The 18,959-nt window shown below is 37.4% G+C and overlaps 3 protein-coding genes across 4 annotated transcripts in view; 2 read left to right on the forward strand and 1 right to left on the reverse strand.

The window, feature by feature from the left end:
• Window positions 1-59, reverse strand: part of clockb (clock circadian regulator b) — a 24,984-nt gene extending 24,925 nt beyond the window's left edge. The window contains exon 1 of the mRNA XM_028458463.1: window positions 41-59. The gene's annotated coding sequence lies outside the window, so the exon portion shown is untranslated. The remainder of the gene's footprint in view (window positions 1-40) is intronic.
• Window positions 1-6,162, forward strand: part of exoc1l (exocyst complex component 1 like) — a 6,790-nt gene extending 628 nt beyond the window's left edge. The window contains exons 2-4 of one of the 2 annotated variants that reach the window (XM_028458802.1): window positions 4,136-4,258; window positions 4,778-4,956; window positions 5,483-6,162. In XM_028458802.1, coding sequence (XP_028314603.1) covers window positions 4,138-4,258; window positions 4,778-4,956; window positions 5,483-5,752 — 570 coding nt within the window. In that variant the 5' untranslated portion in view covers window positions 4,136-4,137 and the 3' untranslated portion in view covers window positions 5,753-6,162. Of the gene's footprint in view, window positions 1-3,815; window positions 4,259-4,777; window positions 4,957-5,482 lie in introns of those variants that run through there. The other variant, XM_028458724.1, reaches the window with a different exon arrangement.
• A 2,219-nt stretch (window positions 6,163-8,381) lies between these two features.
• On the forward strand, window positions 8,382-18,883 carry smc2 (structural maintenance of chromosomes 2). The gene is made up of 25 exons (XM_028458253.1): window positions 8,382-8,549; window positions 8,708-8,857; window positions 10,662-10,784; window positions 10,886-10,924; window positions 11,009-11,119; window positions 11,212-11,256; window positions 11,348-11,581; window positions 11,784-11,933; window positions 12,035-12,268; window positions 12,417-12,576; window positions 12,648-12,765; window positions 13,757-13,895; window positions 14,022-14,141; window positions 14,238-14,442; window positions 14,572-14,707; window positions 15,179-15,303; window positions 15,418-15,611; window positions 15,757-15,900; window positions 16,733-16,807; window positions 16,942-17,061; window positions 17,153-17,353; window positions 17,437-17,553; window positions 17,837-17,997; window positions 18,075-18,222; window positions 18,349-18,883. Exons 1-25 carry the CDS (start codon window positions 8,382-8,384, stop codon window positions 18,520-18,522), a joined length of 3,591 nt encoding a protein of 1,196 aa, XP_028314054.1. The 3' UTR covers window positions 18,523-18,883.
• The last annotated feature ends 76 nt before the right edge of the window (window positions 18,884-18,959 follow it).

Below are 18,959 nucleotides of genomic sequence, written 5' to 3' on the forward strand. Positions count from 1 at the left end.
TTCTCTCTCACCGATGCATTAAAAAAAAACCGAGCCTTACCTTTTTTTTTTTTTTTTTTTTTTAATGGTCGACTCGACACCAATCTCTGTGTTTTGCTCACTTCAGCGCTGCAACGAGGCGGCGGGGGCCAGCGCTGAAAAACAGGAGGCCTACTTCATATTACGACGTACAGTCATGCGCATTGGAGACAGTAGGACGCATTCTTTAGCAAGTACAGTACAGTGCACGAGCAGCAGGAGCAAGGGAATCACCCCGAGCTCCACAAAGAGGAAACGACAGCGCGTTTTAATGGTTTAATTGTTATTTTGGGGGGTTAACAGAGTCTCCCTGCTGCCGGTGTTAAAATGACTGAGGTACATATTGAACCTCTGCGTGTAAATGAACAAAATCAAGGCAAAAATCTTGGACACGAGCACAGCTCAATGAGAAGAAGAAGAAGAAGAAAAAAACACATAGTGAAACTCAGTAAAGTATTTACCACCAATTTTATTTCACACATGTACATGTAGGCAGATTGGCTTTAACATATATCCAGTTTTATAAAGAGGGTAGACAGCCAGGTTGTAGTAAATGTAAAAGCAGGGTAGGAGCGGGGTTTCCCCTTTCATTCACATCCAATCACATCCCGTAAACATCGTGACGTTGTCGCTAAAGCGAGGCAAGGTTCCCCCATATCTTCATAGAAGAGGGGTGCTTTATATTTTTTCTCTTTAAAATAAATTTGAATTATTATTATTTTTTAATTATCATGAAACACTTTATTAAAAATGAAATGAACAAACCATGGAAGTCATTTAGAGAAATCATAAAAAGAGATACAGAACTTGTTTTGTTTATTTGACAGGGACAATATGTACATTCATACACATTACAGTAAATGTACCAAGAGTTAGCCTGTATTTACTGTTTTTCATCTGCTGTTCCTGGATAGCTGTTAAAGCTGTGGTATGTAGGGCTGCCGTGGATCAGGTGGCAGGGTCGTGCTCTGATCGAGAGGTTGGGGGTTCGATCCCAGTACCTGACTATGTATCGACGTGTCCTTGGGCAAGACACTGTGTCCTAAGATGCTCCCAGTGGTTGACCTTGCATGGCAGCTTTGTCCCATTGGTGTGTGAATGGTTGAATGAGCTGATATGTAAAGCACTTTGGGACTACCTCAGTGTAGGGATAAAGAGCTACATAAATCAGGTACATTTTCCATTTTTTTGGTGAAAAATCCATAATCATCTTATTATATTGTATCTTAGTGGACAGTGAATCTCGTCACCTTCTCCTGGCTCTGTAAATCAGCTTTAGAAATACAGGCAGCGTGACGCTGGACTTCAGCCAATCAGAGATCTTTCTACCAACAGGGCGATCCATGAGCTGTTTTAAGCATTACTATTGGCTGCTCGAGCTGCTCGTCAAAAGTCGATGCACGTTCTGGATCTGAGAGTAGGGACAGCCCCGTGGCATTACATTCCAGCTGAAGTCTTAACGCAGTTTTAAGCATGGCAAAGCAAGAGGAAAAAGGAAGACAGAGGTGGAGAAGCAACCAAATAAAGGCACAAACGTGTTCAGGAGGAACGCAGAGTCGGTGTGTGCAGCGAACTGCGAGCGATCCGCTTTCAGGCAGCGCAGTCTGCCCAGAGTCAGAGAAAGATTGTGAGAACAGACGGAATAAATAGTTTATTAAAAATTAGGGGAGAGCATGGAGCGCCGCACGATTCTACATACCCCAGCTTTAAAAGTCACCCTAAAAACAAAATCTATCCACATTAGTACAATAAAAAATGTCACATTCTAAACAGCATGAAAACATTCATAAAACTTTATAATTCACTTTCCTAAAAATGTATAATTCAGTTTCAATAAATAGTTCAATACATATTTTAAATATAAAATAAAATGGAAGAGAATTCATGACTCTCAGGGCGAATGATTGCAGTTCTTATTACTCAAAAACCATTTTCTTAGCTGGGTTTTAAATGAATTATACTTCAGGTACTTAATTGCAGGTGTATTTGATACAATTACACATTAATTAAACATATTAATATATTTGAATATAAAATAAAATAAAACATCTGAAGTGTATATGGTTTGATATGGAGGTAGATTTGTGTCTTTATTATTCAATAATAATAATAATAATAAAACAATTTCAATCAAAAATGTTGACTTCACTCAAAAATGTATATTTTCAATCAAAGAAAAAAAATCCGTTCAAGTACAAAAATCATTTTTGAGACTCAAATAATTGGATTTGAACACTTGTTTTCTTTGATTGAAAATGTTTTTTATTGAAGTGATTTTTTTTTTTTGATTTTTTTTTTAATTGAAAAGTTTTTTTATTGAATAATAAAAACACAAATCTTCCTCCATTGTATCCTTTTGACTATTTATTTTTTTCGGGTGGTCTTATTATTTTCGGTTGCTTGTTTGTGTCGATAGGAGGCGCCAGAGCGCCACTCGACACAGTTACTTATGAAAAGATGACGAAAACAACTGAGTAGTTAGTGAAACATTAAATATCTGACTTGGATATATAATATTTGCATATTCATTTAAGCATTGCTCATTGATAATATTTGGTCCATCCAAAGCAAATATTGCAAAGGTTTCTCAAACAGATCTCACACTTGTTTTTTTTTATTTAAAAAAAAAAAAAAAAGTAAATTCCCAATTATTAAATTAAATCCAACTCCATACTTATGCATGGATGGTAAAACATGATCCTGACAATGATGACTATCTACTTATAAGAAAGTGAATGTACCCTTACAAACATTTTTTAAGTGATTAAACATTAAAACAAGGTGCTGAATACATTAACTAATACCTTTGATAATTACATAAAAAAACCTAAACAGGACCCTGAAAAAATTGAAAGGTAATGAACAATTTAAATATACTTTTTGTCAACTAAATAATGGGTGATTTCAGTTGTTTTGCAAATAGTCATGAAGTTCAAACAACAAATGCACGGTGCCAAACTCGTGATAAATAAGTAGAATAAGCCTCATGTGTTATTCATAAGATTCAACACTTGTGTATTTCCTTCCCTTACAACTTCCTGCCCATCTGCTGATCTTTCCATCTCAGAGGCAAAAAGCTTTTCAAGTGAACACCCTCAAAAACCATCAACATGAACAACAATAAAGCACTTAGCTGGGGAGCGACTCATCTTTGTTCTCACAAATATGACAAATTCAGTGACGCCACACTCCTACAAATTAAATCAGCCCTTTGCTCTTATGTGGTCACTTCTGCATAGCTGCCAAATGGCAACATGGGAAACTAAAGAATTCCAAACATTTGGTCACACATCAGACTTTAAAGGGAAATATATCATGGCCTGTGTTCACAAACAAGTAAAGCATCATTTATATGGCTATAAATCCCTTCCCCCATCTTAAAGTGCTTTACCCTACTATTACCTATTCTCACAGATTGAATTACTACACAGTAATGGAAACAGAGTGCTGTGGGACATCCTTTTCCCACACAACAACCGTTTAATCACAGACAAACATTAGGCAACGTGCCAGATTAGATATCAATGTCCGTAGAGGAGCCTGTGGACAATAGACAGAGAGATCGCTATTATAACAAAAAAGATAAAGAAGAAACTTTGCATGTGATGAAGGAACATACGACCACATGCAAACACACAGCAACACGTGTGTTTGCCAAAGACTGTCTCTATAGCAGCAAAAATACAATAACCAGTGGAAACCAGTAAGAAAACCTGCACAACATCATAATGAATCCTAATTTAAGCAATAAAAACATATAACGATGAAGCAATTGGCCTTTGATTTCCCCCTGTTGGGTAGATTGATCTAAAAACAGTATTTTAATCAAAGGCGATCATGGATCATCAACCCAGTGACTAGCACAGAGTGATCGGTGTGTGTTTACTGGGAGCCACACACTTTTATTATGACCAGAGGCAACATCAGCACCTCCCACTGCACATCTGCCAGATTTGAGGATGCTCCTCTATCACAATCCCTAAATTACCTTTCCCCATCTTTGTTCTTTTTCAGATTTTCCCTAACCAGTCTTCACTTGCTCTTCTCTTTCGCCTGCACTGTATTGTTTTGTGAAGCCTTTTTGTGATTCTTTTGAGCCTTCTCTCCATCTTTCCAGTGATGTCGTCTCTTCTGAGGGAGGAGATGCAGAGAGTTTTGTTCCGACCCGCAAAACAAAGGCTTGTGGAGTTTATTGAGATTGAAGAGCCTTCAAACGGAAGACATTTTCTTTGTGTATCAGGTAAAAAGCTCTTCTTTTTGACTGAAAACCCTTAGCAATATTTGATGGCAAATGAGTTTGGATCCTTTTCCATAGTCAGATGAGATAGAAAAATAACATAACCACTATGATTCACCGGGAATTGTGAGGAAATTTCAAAAGCAATCATGTTTAACTCCACTGTTTAACACAATACCCCTAACCACACTGACACACACACACCCAAACTAAATTTCTCAGTTGTCAATTGCACATTTGTTGTTTTCTTTCTGCAGTTGTTGTTGTTTTTCTATCTTACTGTATATATGTCCTACCTTTTGCGTTATTAGTTAGTATTTATTTTTGTTGTTACTCTTATGCTCTGCTCTTATACTGTGTTGCTGCAAATGTGAATTTCCCCCCTGGGGATTAATAAAGGTCTATTCTATTCTATTCTATTCTAGTTTTTCATTTGAAACAAAGACACATATTACATAAAACGGAAGAATATATGATACTGACATATGACATCTTTGGCTTTTTTCCTCCTCCATTCTGCAGTTGCAAAAAACAAAGTGGTACAGTTGAGTATCGTGCACTGTCAGTTATCCAAGGCATCATTAAAGTGTGGAACCAAAAAAGGTCGCACCAAACGCTCCAGCATTCAGGACTGCTACAGGAGGACAGAGATCTGGTCCCTGCATGACCTGACTTTGGTTGATGGACGAGATCCTGATGTGGTAAAACACAAATCTATTTTTAAGAGCAAATAACATTGTTTTGCAGTGTCGGGTTGAATTTTTTTATTATTTCTACAGTATTTTCCATAATATAAATAAGAATATATAATTTACTCATAATAGTTACTCTGAATATAATGATAATCTGTTTTTTATTCAGACAAAGTGCCATTTAGTGACAGTTAAAAAATTTTCTTTTAATCATGTAAAGCACATCGAGTGGCTTTACCTATGAAATGCACTATTTCATTATATTTGCTTTACCTTACCTAATGTAATGGGGATGCATGACAACCTTTCTATATCAGCATGGTGTTAATCTTTTACTCAGCAATAGAGTTTATTCATAAAGTCATTTCACGTTTGTTTATACCTTTAAAACATCTAAAAATACATACGCATTATATATATATATAGAAAATGGATCCAACCTTTAAAAACATTATGCAATCTAAAACACTGGAAGCTTTGTTATTCTTGTTTTATGATTCTTTATTTCTTTGTTTTTTTTTTTTCATTTGCTCAGGATGATCCTTGTTTCCTGTTGCATTTTGATGAAGTGCGTACAATAACAGCTACCAGCTGCTGTGCAAAATACTCTATCGTGCGAGCCCTGGTTGCTCTATGTGACCAGCACTGTCAGAGTTCACTGAACCTGAGGAACTTTGACTGGGCCTACATCAAGCCCACCTCCTTCTACTCCAACAGAGGGGACTGCATTGTCTTATCACAGATATGCTTCTATGCCTTCAATCTGGTTTGCCTGTCCATGTGTCCCGTACCGCTGGATGCATAATATTTTTTACATGTGTTATTTGAAATATATAAGAGTGTGTGTGTGTGTTGTTGTTGTTGTTTTTTAAAACAACGTTTATTTGATTACCAATTCAATTTCATGTGTTGATGATGTTATAGGTATGTAAACATATTTTTCATTTCTATATCTCTGGAAAAAAAAAAAAAAAAAAAACACATTTACCAATAGATTTTAATCATAATGATAGTTCCTCACACATTCAAAGTAGTAGACTGTCTTGTGTATGTTTGTGATCTGTCAGTGAATGTTTGTTGTACCGTCTGTTATTGTGGATATTTATATTAAATTGTTGAAATGTAAGCTTCGTTTTTCATGCATACTTTTCGCTTTCATTGGTGTTTATGCCCTGATGATTACACAGATTCACACACATGTATTCCTTAGAGAAACTGGGGTTTAGAAATTTTGAGATTAAACTGTATGTTTAAGATAATAACAAGGCGTATGGCATGTACTGTATGTTCTTTGTGCTGCAGTATAAAGATCGTGATTTTTTAGTGGTGATAAACAAATACAAATAGCTATTACAATGACGCATATATTTTTCATTTGGTGTTATAGTTATCACCTTTAAAATCCCTTACTTGGCACTGAAACATATATAAAATGTGGCTTTGTGTTCCTTTTTTATTTTGACCATTTATTTTAAATCAAATTGAGTTGTAGTGGATAGGTTAACCAGGGAAGCTGAGATTGGCATCATTGTGCTGTAACGCCATGAAACATGACAAGCAAAGAATGGAAAATAAATGAACTTGTATCACATAAACAATCTAGTGCAGTGGTTCCCAACTTTTTTTTGTGTCGTGAACCCATTTTCATTCCACAAATTTCTGGCAACACCACAGACTTTTGTACTCTAGAATTTGTTATTGTGTGTTACAAGTACAGAGTTGCCATGATTTATATTTGAGAAAGTTTGAGTATAGAATATATTTATCATGTGTGATGTGTTAATTTAAAAAAAGAATACTAATTTCAAAAATTTTAAAAAATATAATTTTAATCAGTGAAGTCTTTTTAAGAAATAGTTTTTTTTTTATCAATTACTTGACACATCAGGCGACCCCATTTCAATTTCAGGTGGCCTCACATGGGGTCACGACCCCAAGGATGAAAAACAATGGTCTAGTTCCTAGGTTCCCAAAGTGGGGTACACAAATTGTCAAAGGGGGTACACGAATAAAAAAATTTAATTTGAAAACTAGAATATAAATGGACCAGTAGTCAGGAGTCTCCATGCATTGCCACAGATTACACATTAGCCAATTTAAGACTACCCATGGTTACAAATTATAATAATTTATTATTATTATATATTATTCCTCAACAGGATAGGTACAATTAATTGACACATTTTACTGTAGGGCTATATATATATATATATGTGTGACATTACATTAGTGGTTCCCAACTTTTTTGGGTAGTGACACCATTATGATATCACAATCATTTGGCGTCTCCAGAGACTTCTGTTTGTTTGTTGTTGCCAGGGGTAATTTAGTGCACAAAGTGACAAGATGCACCATCTCAGATATTTTCATGCTGCATTTTATTTTAACTAGATTTATATTTGAGAAAGTGTTTAAGATTGTTGTGTGTGTGTGTGTGTGTGTGTGTGTGTGTGTGTGTGTGTGTGTGTGTGTGTGTGTGTGTGTGTGTGTGTGTGTGTGTGTGTGTGTGTGTGTGTGTATGTGTGTGGTGTAATAATTTGAAAAGTAATAATTAAAACAATTTAAAAATAAATTTGTGATCAGTGGTTTTATTAATCTAAATTATTAAACATTTCAGGGGACTCAATTTGAATTCCAGGCGACTCCACATTGGATCACGACCCCAAGGTTGAAAAACCCCGCATTACATTATTAAGTTTTTGAAGTGTGCAGGAGTAGGGGGTACATGGCTCCAAGTTAAATGTCTGAAGGGGTACGGGGCTGTGAAAAGTTTGGGAACCACTGTTCTAGTGTCATACATGCGTAGGCTACATTACGGATTAATGCATATAGGATGAAATGTCATGACTTAAACAAAAAAACAAACAATTTGCATTGAAATGGGCTTGAAAGTTAATATATTCATCATTTCTTATAGAAGGAGATATACGAGTCTGGAATTTAAAAAAAAATGCAATCATCATCTTTGTTCAGTGTTTTTTGTTGTTGTTTTTTCTTCTTTCTTTGCCTAATAATTGTTTGTATGGGGTTGCCTAATATTTTTCATGTACAGTAACAGTTCAGCTTTGTGCCAAATTGCGGCGCTAAAACTAAACCCAGCTCTACTCGAGTATATTAGGACTACCAATAAATGCCTGATGAAAATGTCTTATAATATTATAAATGTTTTCATCAATACATTACATTTCATTTTTTAAGTACTTAAATTCGGTGTTCATATTTTTTTCAATTAAAAAAATAATTTCCTTTGTATCATCAGGTTTTATTTCTACAGGCAGAAACTGGACACACTAGAGGCCCTCAGCCTGCCGCCAAAATTCAAGTTAAAAAAGAGGCGTCGGGCTCGTCGGTTGTAAATACCAGGTTAGATACTGAGCAGCGGGTCCACCAGGCTTATCTTAACAGACAAACTTGTGCGGAGAGGGGCTCTAAAGATGCATATTAAGTCTATTATCATAGACGGGTTCAAATCCTACGCACACAGGACGGAAATCAACGGCTTTGACCCGCTGTTTAACGCCATTACTGGACTCAATGGCAGCGGCAAATCCAACATTCTGGACTCCATCTGCTTCCTCCTGGGCATTTCTAACCTCACACATGTAAGTTATTGATTTATTCAAAACACACCTAATAGCATTACTAAATCAGATAAAGTCTGAGGTTGACAGAAGTTTTTTCCAATAAGTATTGATGCCTCACTTACTGTCATGTAACCTTTGTCATGGCTTTGTTATCCAGTTAAACATGTTGTTTACAGGTACGAGCCTCCAACCTGCAGGATTTGGTTTACAAGAATGGACAAGGAGGCATTACCAAGGCAACCGTGTCTATCACTTTTGACAACTCCAATAAAAGCCAGAGTCCTCTGGGCTTTGAAACCCACGATGAGATTACAGTCACAAGACAGGTGAGCAGAGAAACTACCACAGGCTGGGACTGGGATTATCTGGAGGGATGATGTGCAATCATGTCATCACACACTGACAAATACATATGATATGATGAAATGCAATTTACTAAGCTACTGTAACACCTAACGTGTATTTAAACTATATTGTAGGCTTTTTCTTCCTTTGTGCTTTCAACATATTGTCTGTATACATCATAATGACTGACATGTTGACGCAAAAACAAAATTCTGGAGTGCTGTGTAAAAGTATCATTAATAATGATGATACACAGTAGAGCTGAACAATTTTGAAAAATTAATCTAATTGCAATTTTTTTCCTCAATATTGTGATTTAAAATAGGCAATTATTTTTTTCAAGGGCCTCTTGTCATTTATTTTTCAATGAACACAAGCAATAAATCAATATGTTTCATAATAAACATCAGATTTATTTAAACAATAAAGCAAACAAATCTGTGGTTTTACCTCTTCGACATATCTAACTAACTTCACGTTTCATGAAACATGTAAACATGTGGACTGCACTTCTTAAACACTCTGAACTTAACAGGATAATACAAGGGGGAAAAAATGCAGCTTTTGCAATTAGAAAATCGCGTTTTATGATATCGCAAATGCAATTAATCGTTCAGCCTTAACTGTGTTATACAGTAGGGGTGGGAACCTTTGGGTACCTCACGATACAATACGCGATACACAGCTCAAGATAACGATTATCTCACAATATGACGATACTGTGATTATCAATATATTGGCCAGAAATCAATCTACAATAATCTGACATAACAAGAAAAAAAGATTAAGTGAAAAATTACAATTTTTCTTTTATATCTCTGAAAGACGATAAATTGAAAAAGTGTCCTATGAACAGTGACACTATTTTAGTGCAACATTTCTGTAAATAAGTGTCAACATACCAATAGTGCTCTCTGTAAACAAAAAATAGGGTGTTTCTTACCAGTGACACCATTAAAGTGCAATATTCCAGTTCCTTCAACAAACAGTGATAACATTTCTGTGAAGACGTACCTGCACATGTTAGTGAAAAAGCAGAAAAGCTTTTAAAAAAAAATAAAATAAATTTGAAATCCAAAAAAAGCATATCAATTGATTGTGCGAAAAAATATTGAGATATCGTCATACTCCTATTTTACAGTATGTTGTTTTTCTACTTTGTCGTGTTGTAGGTACCTTGTTAAATTACTGTGATGCTCTCAGGCAGACTGCTGATGCTGTAGAATATTACTTGTGTCAAACTCTGGCACTTTTGAGCTTTTAATTCGGCCCCCAGGAGAATGTAAAAATGAAAGAAATATCATCAATCAATATGTAAATTACCAACTCATTTAGTTGTAAATAGCTCAGTTCCTCCAAATACACAAATTCAATGAAACTCCACAATATTTGCCAGCACTCACAGTTCACGACCATGTGATATAAGCATAGGATGTAATTTTTTTAATCTCAAATTGCTGAAAAACTCAAATTTTTCCAAAATGATGCAATTTACATTCAGTCATTCCACAAAATTTCCCCAAATTAAATAGAAATTGCTCACAAATCTGCAGCCCACTTGAGATCAAATTCCCCCGTATTTTGTCCCTGATCTAAAATGTGACACTCCTGCTATAATTGTTTTAATTGTTTTAATTTTTTTTAATTTTGTTTTTGTTTGTGTTTACGAATTCTGTATTATTTTGTTAAAATATTAAAACACTTTTCTAATTTGTATTAGAAATGCAATACAACTGTTTGATTTGTTAAACATGCTTTGTCTTTCTTTTTTTTTTTTACATTAAGGTGGTAATTGGTGGCAGAAATAAATATCTCATCAATGGAGTCAACGCCAATAACACTAGGGTGCAGGATCTATTCTGCTCTATTGGTCTCAATGTCAACAACCCACATTTCCTCATCATGCAGGTCAGTTATGCTTCTTATCCTCCGGTAATATGTATGGTGTAGTCAGGTATCGAGTCTTTTCACAGATGTTAGTGTATCTTATTATATTTCTAATATTTTAGGGAAGGATAACAAAAGTGCTGAATATGAAGCCACCAGAGGTAAAAAGATAGACATCTTCTTACTGTTCTTTACACTGTTCTGACGTTGTGGACGGTGAGAAATGACTCTTAACTTTCATCCAGATTCTCGCCATGATTGAGGAGGCCGCAGGCACCAGGATGTATGAATGTAAAAAGATCAGTGCTCAGAAGACCATCGAGAAGAAGGAAGCCAAGCTGAAAGAAATAAATAATGTAAGAGAAACACCTGAACGCATCTGTGATAATGTTACATTCCATACTGTAGCAAGTGGCTGTAAAGCCCCGCCTCTTTTGGTTTCCTTTAGATTTTGGATGAGGAAATAACTCCAACAATGCAGAAACTAAAAGAAGTAAGTTATTTTATTTTTTATTAGTGTGACTTACATTTGCAAGTTTGACGCACACTTCATTTTTATTATTATAATTTCTTTCCATCTGCAGGAACGCTCATCATATTTGGAATACCAGAAGCTGATGCGTGAAATCCAGCACCTGTCCCGGCTGTATGTGGCCTGGCTGTTTGTGTGCGCAGAGGAGACGAAGCTAAAGTCAGCAGAGAAGTTGAAGGCGATGCAAGGTAACATAGCAGAGATGCAAAGCAGCATGACGGAGAACGAGAGCAAAGCCCAGGAGCTCTCAGCTCAGATTGAGGAGCTGCAGAAGAAGAAGGACCAGGTATTCTACACACACACACACACACAGTGTGCAAAAGATATTTTTTAATTTCGGTTGAAACACTTTTTTTTTTTCTTCTTCTTTTTAATGTTTTTCATTCGTTTAAAAAGGTGTTAATTTACAATTATTTTTTTTTCTGTCATGGATTTTTATTTTCTACACTGTATTAGTAATCCATAAACTGGTTTTTTGTCCATTACAGGAGGTGAATGGTGTATTAAAAACCCTGGAAGAGACTCTAGCTGATGTACAGCGTGTGGATGCCAAAGCTCAAAGTGCACTTGACTTAAAAAAGCAAAATCTCAATGATGAAAACAAGAAGAGGAAGGAGCTTGTGAAGAGTATGGAGGAGGTATTTATTAGGGGATTGAGTAAGCCACATATATTGGGCTGCAAAAAAAATGTCCTAGAGTCAACAACTGGATTAATGCCGTTTTTCTTGCTGATCTTCAGGATAAGAAAATGCTGGTTGTAAAAGAAAAGGAGGTGTCGAAGGTGACCGAGCGGCTCCAAACTCTACAGGAGGAGGGGCAGAAAGATGGGGCTGAACTGGAAGCTGCTGAGCAGCATTTCAAGGCTGTGTCTGCAGGTCTCTCCAGTAATGAAGATGGAGAGGAGGCCACGCTCGCTGGCCAGATGATGACATGCAAGAATGACATAAGCAAAGCTGAGACTGAGGCCAAACAGGTGGGAAATTGAGGCATTTTCAAACATAAATTCTGATTGTTGTCCACACTTCACATCACATTATGGTTGTGTTGTATAACAGAATGTAGAAGAAATAAAGATATTTACTTTTACTGGGTTATTTTGGTTGGTTTTTCCTCTTTTCTAGGCTCATATGACCCTGAAACATGCAAAGACTGAGCTGCAGACCAAACAGGCAGAGGTGAAGAAGATGGACAGTGGCTACAAGAAGGACCAAGACAACCTGAAAGCTGTTAGGAAAAGCCGAGAGAGTTTAGAGGCTGAGCTCGCCAAGCTAAACTATGAAGGTAACGTTTGCTTTCCTCATTTCTTCTCTGCACACACCTCTGGTTCTAACCATTGTTTTTTCTTCATGTAGATGGGAAGGAAGAACGATTACTGGAGACGAGAAGGCAGCTGTCCAGAGACGTGGCTCAACTAAAACAGACCTATGAGCGTCTCGTGTCGCGCTTCCCTAACCTGCGCTTTCACTACAAGTAAGGACTTTAACAAAACACGAGATACATTTGAAATTACTTTGGGTCATTTCAACAAATTTTTACAAATTGTTCCTTAATAATTCACATTACACAGTGTAAATGTTTACTTTCATTGGATGAATACTTTGATATATGGAGAATTTAGTGATTTAGTGTTTTTCGTGCGTCCTTATTTTTCTTCCATTTTCAGCTTCCAATATCTCAAAAAATTACACCACATAGAAAACTGAAATGTAGTCTCGTAACACAACTCCACCTAACCTTTCAGAATATATAAAAGTGTCTGCTATACATCCTATTTGGTGGACATGCCAGCCCCTCAAAATTGGAAAAAAGTTTGCTGGGCTCGAACATGTTTGGGCTGCGTACATAGACTGTTCACATCACTAATGATTAGTCAGATGTATGCATTGGTTCTTGGCTGACAGTCTCTTGAAATCTGAAGAAATACTTTATATATATATATATATATATATATATATATATATATATATATATATATATATATATATATATATATACATATACTATTTTCAACTGCATGTGTGAATGTAAGAAAAAAATGTGATTTGTTTTAATTCATAGTTTAAAGGTTACTCTTTCTTGGGATACATAGATATATATTTATGCAACTTTTTATTTTGGACCCCAACTTTAGGTTAAAATACTTTACATGAGGTCATTGTATCTTGCCTCTGTGTCTTCTCATTTATTGTTTATTATTTTTTTTTTTTTTTTTTCCACACATTTTGAGGCCGAAGTGCGTGGGCCATTTGTGAAATGACATGGAATCACCCCTTTACATTTAAGGTAAAGGTCCCAAAGAATGCAGAATTAGTTTGTATATACTGTAGCTAAAGTAACAACAAAGATGTTAAAAGAAGAGATCACACTGTTGACAAACATTCTTCATTTTAAACTGCAACAAGGACTTTATGAAAAGCAGTAAAAGTTTTATTTTGTACCTGGTTTAATAATTGTCTCTTAGAGATCCAGAGAGAGGCTGGGACCGCAGCAAAGTCAAGGGGCTGCTCGCCAACCTGATCAGTGTCGGTGATACGTCCTACGCTACAGCTCTGGAGGTGGTTGCAGGCGGGCGGCTCTATAACATCGTTGTTGACACAGAGGTCGGTTTGCAACGTGATCAGTTGTTTTTTTAAATAATGTCTTTATACTTTAGGCATGCTTGTGTGTTATGTGTAATTTTTCATGTTGTTTGACTCTAGTTTGGTTGGTTGATTTGGCTTTGCTAGGTCACTGGTAAAAAGCTGTTGGAAAAGGGAGAGCTGCAGCGGAGATACACCATCATTCCTCTGAACAAAATCTCTGCCAAGACACTTAATGACAAAGTCATCAGAACGGCCAAAAACCTGGTGATTTATCTTTTTTTCTTTTTAATGGGAGGTTTCTCTTTGTGTGGGGAACAATCAAAGAATAAGAGTAAAACTCTTTGTTCTGCTCTTTCTCAGGTGGGAGAGGACAATGCTCACACAGCTCTGTCCCTGGTTGGTTACGAGTCTGATCTGCGTAAAGCCATGGAGTACGTGTTTGGCTCAACGTTAGTGTGTGACACACTTGACAATGCCAAGAAAGTGGCTTTTGATAAGCAGGTGATGACCAAAACTGTCACTCTTGGCGGAGACATCTTTGACCCACAAGGAACGTTGAGTGGAGGTGAGATTTGGCAAAGGAAAATAGAAAACTACAGTACTCGTGTACCAAAATAAGTTATCACAAGGATGTGACAATCAGTTTTCACACAAGCTTTTCTGTTTTTGTGTTTCTCCTTGCTTTTGGTTGCAGGGGCCCGTTCCCAGTCAGCATCAGTGCTGACGAGTCTGCAGGAGGTCAAAGAGGTTCAAGATGGCCTAAATGCCAAAGAAACCCAACTACAGGACATTGAGGAACAGCTGGCCAGCCTCAAGGGAACTGCTGAGAAGTATGCAGATGAAAATGCACACACACAAATTGATAAAAAGAAATGGCGATTTACAGTACATGTGTGGTTTAAATGGAATATTTACAGAAAAATTGCCACACAATGAGCTGCCAGATAATGTTGTAAATTGGATTTTCCTCACACAATAGCTATTACTGGTAAACTTTCTTTGAAATCTCATTAAAAGTTGATAAAATCAGATTTAGTCAAGAGTCAGTGTAGAGCTAGGATGAAAGCTCTTCATAAAACAATAAACTAGAATGGTTTTAATGTATTTTTTTCCATATGTCATAATGGTTTGTGCTAAGCTAGACACAATAGACAATAGAGCTGTCAAATATACAAATAATTAATGGAAATAAATTGCACTTTTAATTATAAATTAAAAAAAAACTGGAGCTCATTGAGTTGATTACATTTTTTTTATCATGTATTATTGAATGATTTTTATATTTCTTTGTTTCTGTGCAGGTATCGGCAGCTGAAACAGCAGCATGAGCTGAAGGTGGAGGAGGAACAGATACTAGAGGCCAAAATGCAGCAAAGCTCCTTCCACCAGCAGCAAGAGGAGCTGGAGAGGCTACGCAAGGCAATCGGTCAGAGCTGTTAAAAAGCACATTTTCTATATATGCAGCTACACATGGTAACAAAATGCACAGCTGTGATCTAAATAAATAACCCACTGGACAATGTGTTGTTTGTCAAACCAGAGGAAAGTGAGGAGACTCTGAGAGTCACTAAGGAGGTGCAGAAGCGAGCAGAGGAGAAATACAAGGTGCTGGAGAACAAGATGAAAAACGCTGACGCCGAGCGGGAGAAGGAGTTAAAGGCTGCTCAGCAGAGGCTGAACGCAGCCAAGGCCAAAGCTGATGCTTTCAACAAGAAGCTGAAGGAGAAGCAGCAGGTACAGTCGACATTTAAAACCTCTGAGTAACAGTCCTATGGCATGAATATGTAACTTGATCATTGTTGTAGCTTCCATTACACTGGAGTGATGCTGTTTATGGATCACTAATGTTGTGCCAAACCTGTGGCACTGTGATGTGCAGGAGTCAGCTGCTGTGGTTCTGGAGCTGGAGGAGCTGCAGAGGGAGCAGGCTGGGTATGAGCAGCAGATTCAGGCTGTGGACGAGGCCATGAAAGCCATTCAGGAGCAGATTGACAGCATGACTGTTACCGTGACTCAGAACAAGGTAATACTACAGCAGTGGATAACGTCCACAGCTGTACTTTTGTACTTTGATTGTTTGATTAGAGCTGGGCAAAAAATCAGTATAATCGATTTATCAAATTTGTAGATTAAAAACGATTTTTATTTTGCAAATTCGAGTTTGGGAAAAAAAATAATGTATATTTTGTTTTATTTATTTTTATATTTTTTTCCCACCACAGTTTTTTGGGACTTTTTTGTGGTCCGTCCTTGTGGGTTACCGTAGCGCGATGTGAGCCAGTCCCCTCTTTGTTTACCCTTTGAGTAGGCTATACTGTATGTGTGCTACAGGCACGTTTCATTTTTTTATTCACTATGCTATATATGTAGTTATCTGATTTCTTAATCAGAAAATTTAAGCTACTGTGAAGTTGCTGTTGCACTTTTGCTTAAACCTGGGTTAAAGCATGAAATTGTTGAATGACAGAGCCTCATTTACTTTTTTTTTTTTTTTTTTGGGATTGTTCTATGCATTTTAACACTTGAGGACAATCACAGCAATAAAGTTGCACTTTTGACAATATATCTGATGTCTGCTGTCATTTTTAAGTTGCATTGGAGAAATAAAAAACTCGAATTTCCTTTTTAAGGCAAAATCGCTCAGCCCTAGTGAACACACATTTCACACACTGACCTGTTGTCAGATCACCACAGGTGTTTCTCATTTTTTCCTTTTTACAAATCATTGAATCAAATTGAAGAAATGAATCAACTGCAAAAATAATCAATAACTGCAACTGTGTTGTTGTCAAGTAAGCTAAGCTTATTGATGATATAATTGTTGTCCTCCCTTATCTCACGATCCTGTGTTGTAGGAGGCTGTTCGTAAAGCCCAGGAGGAGCTCACCAAGCAGAAGGAGGTCATCATGGCCCAAGACAAAGAGCTGAAGGTAAAGTATTAATGGAAGATTACAATAATGCAACAAATGAAAAAGGTTTTTGTTTCTTGGTGTTTGTCGCTAACTTCTATTCACAGTGCTTGAGTGCTTATTGAAAGTCTGACTATTTAAATGAATGACTTTAGGCAAAGAGTAAAGAGGCTAATATCATAAGAGAGCAGAACAATGAGGTCCAACTGAAGATTAAAGAGATGGAGCACAACATCAGTAAACACTGCAAAGACAGCCAGGAAGCTGTTGATAAGGTACGTAGTGGTGTTATTGATCACACCTGTGTCAGTGATGTCCTCTGTCTGACCCTTTCATTCAAATATTTTTCACCCTTCCTTCCGTCAGGTGACCCGGATGCTCGAGGAGCATGACTGGATCCGATCAGAGCGTCAATTCTTCGGCCAGCCAAACACCTCCTATGACTTCAAAACCAACAACCCCCGTGAGGCCGGCCAGCGGCTGAAGAAACTAGAGGACACCACCACCAAGCTGGAGCGCAACGTCAACAAAAGGGCCATGAACATGCTGAACGAGGCGGAGGAGAGGGTGAGGGTTCATAGTGGAACCGGTCAGTTTCTCACCATTCCTGCTGCAAATGTTTATTTGTGGACAATGTTTTACTTCATTAGTACAACGACCTGATGAAGAAGAAAAGGATCGTGGAGAACGACAAAGCCAAGATCCTGCAGACCATTGAGGAGCTCGACCAGAAAAAGAACGAAGCTTTGAATGTGGCATGGCAGAAGGTTGGTATCTGATGATAAACTATACTGGTTTTAGTCCCACAGGCCGTCTGGGATTCACAGTCAATGGGTCTCAAACTTTTTTGGGGTGTTCCCCACTTTTAAGGAAGGTGAACTTTCAAGCCCGACCTGTTCCAGTTGCCCCTTTGAGAAACAAACACTGTAAAAAGTTTTTGAAATGATTTGATTCTAATGTCTACACACACAAAAAGGATGCATTAAAAAAAAAAAAACAACAACTTCAGGCACATGTACAGTATGTGCTCTAAATTCCTTTTTTCCATAGGTGAACAAAGACTTCGGCTCTATTTTCTCCACGCTGCTTCCAGGAGCTACAGCCAAGCTGGCTCCTCCACAGGGCTGTGGGGTCCTGGATGGGCTGGAGTTTAAAGTGGCTTTGGGGAACACCTGGAAGGAGAATCTGACTGAGCTCAGTGGAGGTCAAAGGTCAGTAAATGTAATGAGATGATCACAAAGGATCCTGAACACCTTTGTGGATGATGCTCCTGTGTTTTACGTTACAGGTCCCTCGTGGCTCTGTCGCTGATCCTAGCCATGCTGCTGTTCAAACCTGCTCCCATCTACATCCTGGACGAGGTGGATGCTGCTCTGGATCTGTCTCACACACAGAATATTGGACAGATGCTGCGCGCACACTTCAGACACTCTCAGGTGAGTTGAAACATGCACGTTTCAGGCTTATAACTGCACACAAATGCTTTGTATCAGCGATATGCTAATATTAGCTTGTGGAGATGCTACTTGGGATTTCTGAGGCTTTGTTTGTCTCTATTGCAGTTTGTGGTCGTCTCTTTGAAAGACGGAATGTTCACCAATGCCAACGTCCTTTTCAAGACTAAGTTTGTGGACGGCATGTCCACAGTGACGCGAACGGCACTGAGTCAAAGCGATGCCAACGTTCCTCATAAGGGCCGCTCTAAGGAGAAACGGAACAAGCAGCTCATCAGCTAATCGTTGAACCCACAAACTGTCCTTTTAATCACTGCCTGCATGAAAATAAGTGGAGGATGGTCATATTCCACATTATAGATACTGCTCATTGTATTTCATTGCTTCCTCACTATGCATTTCATCTCCAGTTTAGTTTGTTTTAAACTTTACCTGTCCCTTTATTTTTGTCCAGTTTCCACTTTTTGCTCTACTGCTTCATTTGATGTGCAGCACATTTCTACATATTTTCATAAGTAAAGCTGCTTTAATATTTTCCTTTGGTAAAAACTATATCACTGTTGGGCAAACATACAGCTCACTCTTCCATGATGTACAGTAGATGGTGTCTACACATTTTGGTAATGACAGTGCACAAACCTGAGCTGTTTCATCATTCTTTAGATTGTAAGCAAATTCCTAAGTGTTTATCACAGGCAACTGGGAATCTTGTTTTAATT

Source organism: Gouania willdenowi, chromosome 1, assembly GCF_900634775.1.
Source record: "Gouania willdenowi chromosome 1, fGouWil2.1, whole genome shotgun sequence".
In the NCBI taxonomy this organism is placed as follows: domain Eukaryota; kingdom Metazoa; phylum Chordata; class Actinopteri; order Blenniiformes; family Gobiesocidae; genus Gouania; species Gouania willdenowi.

What these genes read in the sequence shown, in the direction of transcription:
- smc2 (XM_028458253.1), top strand. Translation starts at nt 8,382, where the DNA reads ATGCATATTAAGTCTATTATCATAGACGGGTTCAAATCCTACGCACAC. An exon ending in TTGTGAAGAGTATGGAGGAG is followed by an intron (nt 11,934 to 12,034) that starts GTATTTATTAGG and finishes GCTGATCTTCAG; the next exon opens with GATAAGAAAATGCTGGTTGT. An exon ending in CGCCAAGCTAAACTATGAAG is followed by an intron (nt 12,577 to 12,647) that starts GTAACGTTTGCT and finishes TTCTTCATGTAG; the next exon opens with ATGGGAAGGAAGAACGATTA.